The sequence below is a fragment of the Manduca sexta genome, unplaced genomic scaffold (genome assembly GCF_014839805.1).
Source record: "Manduca sexta isolate Smith_Timp_Sample1 unplaced genomic scaffold, JHU_Msex_v1.0 HiC_scaffold_3781, whole genome shotgun sequence".
Classification (NCBI taxonomy): domain Eukaryota; kingdom Metazoa; phylum Arthropoda; class Insecta; order Lepidoptera; family Sphingidae; genus Manduca; species Manduca sexta.
Window position 1 is genome coordinate 1 of NW_023594887.1, and position 6,170 is coordinate 6,170.

The following is a 6,170-nucleotide window of genomic DNA, read 5'->3' on the forward strand; positions in this document are numbered from 1 at the left end:
CTGTGTACAGGTGTGAGCGAGGACGCTCTGAAGGAGTTCTCGATGATGTTCAAGCACTTCGACAAGGACCGCTCCGGTCGTCTCAACCACCACGAGTTCAAGTCGTGCCTGCGCGCGCTCGGCTACGACCTGCCCATGGTCGAGGAGGGGCAGCCCGACCCCGAGTTCGAGGCTATACTCAGTGAGTATTCAAACATTTTAAAAACTTGGATATTACCAGTACTAAACTGGCTGATACCCTTTAAACAGTAGCTTTCACACAACACTTTGACGGCTGTATTTTGGTAATAGAAATAGACGGTTGCATTTTGAGACAACCAGCTCTAATAATGATTTCCGAAGTTACTAATTCGATTATAAGAATTAAAGTCTGTCTGCGCCATAGTCTAATAAATACGTTTCTCGTAGATGTGGTGGATCCGAATCGCGACGGGCAAGTGTCGCTGCAGGAGTACATGGCGTTCATGATCAGCAAGGAGACGGAGAACGTACATTCATCGGAGGAGATCGAGAACGCGTTCCGCGCCATCACCGCGCACCAGGACCGCGCCTACGTCACCAAGGATGAGCTATACGCTGTTAGTATACCGCGCGTTATGCAAATAGATACAATCTAAAGTTCCATTTAAATCCTAGTTTCTACAAGTATAATTAGATAAGTTACAAGAAACTGTGAGCCTCATTTGGGTGGATGGCTCATTCAATACTGCATATGTTGAACTATTTAAACAGTATAGTTTGATGTTTTATTCATTGAAACATAATATTTGCTTAGTCCAAGATAAGTGAACATTTCATATCATCCTAATAATACCTTTATTATTACAGAACCTGACAAAGGAGATGGCGGACTATTGTGTAGCTCGCATGAAACCTTACGTGGAACCGAAGACGGAACGACCCATACCCAACGCTCTCGACTACATAGACTTCACCCACACGCTGTTCCAGAACTAAGCACGCAGCACCGCCCGCGCAGTACCTTATTTAACGCATTAAATAACAAAACATACTTGGTTCTTTCATTGCAACACCCACCTGCGTGCGTACTGCGCGGACGATAGCGCACCCACGGGACGGGCACGGGCGAGTTTCAAGCGATGTTAACGTACTACTGTGTAATTTACGTCACAATTCTCCCGTTGCGTTACGTTTATATACATTTTAATATAAACTGCACCATCTAACTAAAGATCCGTGACTTAATTTACGTATAACTTGTACTTTTTGACATTAGCATTTGCTATAGCAAACTGTAAAACAGTATAGTCAGAGACTCGCTCGTGGTTCAGGCCCTCACGCTTGCCTTCATATCTTTCTCTATTCCAAATTATAGACTGGTTGATACACATCTTAAATGTTTGTAGTTTAGTCTATTGTTGGGAGGTCGGCTGGAGTCGGTGCGTCTGCTCAGACCGCTAGTGGTTTCCATGCGAAACGTGAGCGTCTGGGCGGCCCGGGGACTTGGGTAGTCTCGTATAGGAACCGGCACGTAACTTAGCCGTTTCATTACGACACAGACTCAGCTTTCGTGTTATGCATTTCGATTTTTGCTAGAACTAAGCTAACGCGTGTAGCCTCATTCTATTTATTTTTTGTACTCTTATTAATCTTTTCAATAAATATTTATTTCAATTAAACGAGTTTGTTTATTTTTTAGTCAATTTAATAAATTATGTTCATACATACATTTACAAGTTACATCAGTTTATATTACACTATACTTATTTAAAATCATATATTTCTGATACATGTATAACACTAATGTTCAATAATAAACTGTAATTGGTTTGAGTTAGTCATGTCTTGAAATCAGACGGTGTCTAACTTCAATATCGAATTATGGAGGCTATGTTTGCATAATTAAGAAAATGGAACTGATAAACACTACCTTTGTATATTACAATTCCACATATCAAAATTTAAGATCCGATGTTTGATCGAGTATGGACAACACATAATGTCCTATATTTTTCAGTAATTATAGGTGATCTCTGAATAATATTGCACATATATTATCATTTGCAAAATATGCAATATTAATTATTATACATATACATGACGATCGGCCTGGTTGATTAAATGCATTTGAAACGCGCTATAAACACACTATTATAGTCGGTTAAAATTTTTAGACACATATATGTCCGATTAAAACGCGCATATTTAAAAAGTTCGTATACATGGGAAAGCTAATAACCTAAAGCTTGAGGGCGGGCAGACCAAACTAAGCTGTGTCGAACTTGGTATCATAACTACCCTAAAATCCAATATAAATATATTTACAGTGAACACCATAAAGTAGAGACTTGATTTACTGCACTAATTATTGTGGAAAGCATTCGCATAACCAAAAATCCGGATAATTAAATAGAAGAAAAGGATTTTTTGTATAATTATAAATTATTTATAATAAGCTTTTGCTGGCATCTCCACCCGCATTGATGGCTATTTCCTGGTTAAAAAGTTGTATATAGTACTCAAGGGAATATAGTTTACTATTATGAAAAAAAATTATGTTTCTTTCGCAGTTTCAATACGGATAATTGCGAAATTAGGTCTGGATAATCCATCCAGTATCCACTGTAATTGAAATCTTGCCTTTATACATCAATTAAACTTCATTCTGCTTTTAATGCAAAAAACAATTGCAAAGCAATTTATTATTAGCCAAAAAATATCCGTAATATAAATATTTATGCATCCATGTCTAATTATTCTTTTTAGAAATATTTACAAGTATTTAATAAATGCACTATCTTATTTTATAATTAAATAATTATTGCATAGAAATAATTAATTTAGACAACTTTTGTTACAATCAAATATGTTTGAATGCATATTTATAATTTTTTGATAGTGTAGCATATCGCTGCGGCCAAGATGTCTTTCTACGATGGCTATCGCTAATAAAATGTATTCTTCTCTTTCTATTAGCGTTAACGACTATAAAAGTACGTCGTCTACAGCCCTTGTAATATATGCGAAATCAACACGATGACTGCGGCTCACGCTATAGTCGTGTATTTTTGGGTGCAACGCGCGTGTGGCTAGCACATAACTGGTGTGTACCTTATCAAAGGCTGTCTCAATCAGTCATTGTGTTAAACAAAAATCTTAAGTTATAATTTTGGTCCCACTTACATGTAAAATCAAAATTTACAAAGAATTATTCAAATTCTTAACTACCCATAATTATCTACATAAGACTTGCTACACTCAGCTGAGTGCCGACTGGGTGGTGGCGGGACATTATGCTGTCTTTTAACAAATGCTGTAAAATTAGTCATCAATGGATTTCTGCTGGATTTCAGTTGTCAGACCATGCACATACAGCGTGACAGTCTCGCCACTGCCCAGAGATAACTTAGCAGTTGCGGCTGTAGATATACGATCACCAACAAATTACAATAACCTTCACCTAATGCTGTACCACAACTATAAGTACAATTTGGTCAACATTTTATTTAGGAGAGAAAACTTCATTGCAGGACAAGATAACATGTTAATTACTTTTCAGGCGATTCCAGATGTTAAGTTTCATAAATTCAAGTAATTACACTAGCTTTAATACATTTCAAGTTGTACCGCTTCAGTCTTCATACCACTGCTGCTTGGCAGAACATTACAAAATAATGAGACCCAACATAAGAGTCTTGCTTTAACAAAAAGACATCACCTTTGTTAATCACACTTAATGATCACTTGTAGAGGATTCAGAACTGTTCAACACTGGTTGAGCACTAGACTTGTGCACGCTGGAGCAAGCGGAACTCCTGCGGCGTGACGAGTGGCTGCAGCTTGTCGAGCAGCGCGGCGGGGAGCGGCGCGCGCGGCGGCTGCAGGTACGGCACCGACAGCAGCTCGCGCACCGACGGCCGCGCCCGCGCGTTGTATGTCAGGCACCACTTCAGCACCGCGATCAGTGACGGAGGGAGGTCTGCGGAACACATACTATGTACAATATTAACAATAAAACTGCATAAACCACTCAATAATACCACCACATAAATGATGAAAATCTCTCCATTTCAACATGTTTTATTAAGGCGCTCGAAATAAATCGATAATATAAAATAAATAATAATTATTAGAAAAATAGGTATATTCACTTCAGTAATTAATAAATGTAAACAGTACTCACGCTCCACGGGCGGGTAATCGATTCGATGGTTAGGGTCGAGTATGGCGGCCAGCTTTGCCAGGTTGGGGATGTGGCCGAAGGGCGTGCGCCCATACACCATGCTGTACAAGATGCAGCCCAATGACCACACATCCGAACGGAACGAGATCTGCAAGAAAAATATTCACATTATAGCTATATATAGATCATGACCAGCTGATTTATACTAATACGAGTGTGAGAGGAAAGGTTTAATGGTTGCAAACAATTCAAACATGTTTAACTTTGTTTTATAATTTGGAAGTGAAAGTGTAATAAGAGTTTAGGAAATTATTAAAAGACAATGTTTCGGTACATTCCAAGGTTATTTAAAGTAATAGTACCTTAATAGGCGCCGTGCCGTCAGCAGCGGAGACGCCGTAGCCGCCGGCGCCGCCCATGAGCGCCTCGGGGCTGATGTAGGAGTACGTGCCCGTCGCCTGCGCGCGCACCACGCTCGTCGCGTCGCCGCTGATCGCGGACGCAATGCCGAAGTCTATGAGCTTCAGCCGCCCCGCCACCAGAAGAAAGTTCGCTGGTTTCAGATCCGCATGGATAACACCTGCAAATAAATTATTAATCAACTACACACATCCTCCCGTCACGATTACCGTTATTGACTTTCCAATATTTAACAAAACAGGTGATTATTATTTTACATGCTTTTAAGCATTTGATTCCATAGTGCCTATATAGACTCCTGTTTGATAGGAAATTTTATCCCAAAATAAAGTCAGCACAATTGTTTTGTTATTTATTGTACAAAGTGGATGTTCACCATGTTCGTGTATATAATGCACGGCGTGCAGCATCTCCTCCCAGTAGTGCAGCACAAGCGCGGGCGGCAGTCCGGCGCCGCGCGCCTTTAGGAAGGATGACAGGTCCGTCTCGCCCACCTCCAGCACCATACGCAAGAACTGATTCGTGCGCTCGTATTCACTACACCAAGACATAATAGATAAATTAGATTTTTGTGTTCATGTAGGAATTATAACACAAATATCAAACAATATCTCATTGGCTTGTGGCTTATTGGACTTGAATTTATAACCAAACCTATTTGTTATGTTGTTGTTTCGTCTTGTTGGATTAAAAAATAACAAATGTATTATTGATTTCTTATGTTTAAGTGAATGTTGAATAAGTCAGTCTTGTGACCAATGACCATAAAGGCTGCAAAGTCTTTGAAACAACAGAAGAAAATAATAATATAAATAACTGCGTTAAAATTCATAGTTTTGAATTTATCACTGCAAAAAAATATTACATCATATTTTGAAACTATGTATCTAACTCACTAGTCATAAAGCCTGATGACCCTGTCTGAGTTCTGCAGCTCGCGGAGCAGGCGCACTTCGTTGATGTAGCCCTGTGCCAACTCCTGGTCAGTAGCAAGGTTCACACACTTCACAGCATACTCGCAGGAACTGCCTACTTCCAAAACCTGCAGAAATACATCATTAATTTCCCTGCAAACAAACTGCACAAGTAGTTTTGTAGGGCATTTTTTTAGTATATAAGAACAATAAATTGTGTTTACTTATAAATAAAATAAAATAATAAATACATAATGTTCAATGTGAGCATATAAATAAAAAGATTGTTGATAAAACTGATGCTGTTTTATGTTTCATTCTCTTATTACACTTTTACTATATTATGGACAACAGTGATGCCTTTCTATATTAAGAGAGAAGTTATTGTTTAGTAAATAATTCCTATGGCCTTTACGCCCGAATACTCAAACGCTACTTAAATATTTAAGATGGCCTCACGGATTTAAGCATTCGTTATCTTTGAAATTGGTATACTGAAACGTCACTTATTTTCTAACCTTAAATTTAAGGCGACGAAGGTTTAAGGTCCGCTTATTGATTCAAACGGTATTCACAAACCCTGCTTAAAGTTTGACAGCTATTTAAGGTCGCCTTATATGGCTGTTAATTGAGATTAATTTGAGAGTGCTTGCGACTACTCTCAAATCTTTACGTTAAAATATTTATTGTTG

At 38.6% G+C, this 6,170-nt stretch overlaps 2 protein-coding genes across 2 annotated transcripts; one reads left to right on the top strand and one right to left on the bottom strand.

Annotated features, from left to right (window-relative positions):
• Positions 1-9: 9 nt before the first annotated feature.
• Positions 10-1,012, top strand: LOC119193226 (spectrin alpha chain-like; the record flags this gene model as incomplete). The annotated part of the gene is made up of 3 exons (XM_037446856.1): positions 10-181; positions 409-578; positions 829-1,012. Coding segments are annotated over 3 exons (471 nt in total), but the record flags the coding sequence as incomplete, so codon positions are not given.
• A 636-nt stretch (positions 1,013-1,648) lies between these two features.
• On the bottom strand, positions 1,649-5,698 carry LOC119193225 (dual specificity protein kinase TTK-like). The gene is made up of 5 exons (XM_037446855.1): positions 5,461-5,698; positions 4,941-5,101; positions 4,507-4,724; positions 4,145-4,292; positions 1,649-3,940 (listed from the first exon to the last, which is right to left on the bottom strand). Exons 2-5 carry the CDS (start codon positions 5,068-5,070, stop codon positions 3,744-3,746), a joined length of 693 nt encoding a protein of 230 aa, XP_037302752.1. The 5' UTR covers positions 5,071-5,101; positions 5,461-5,698; the 3' UTR covers positions 1,649-3,743.
• Between the last annotated feature and the right edge of the window lie 472 nt (positions 5,699-6,170).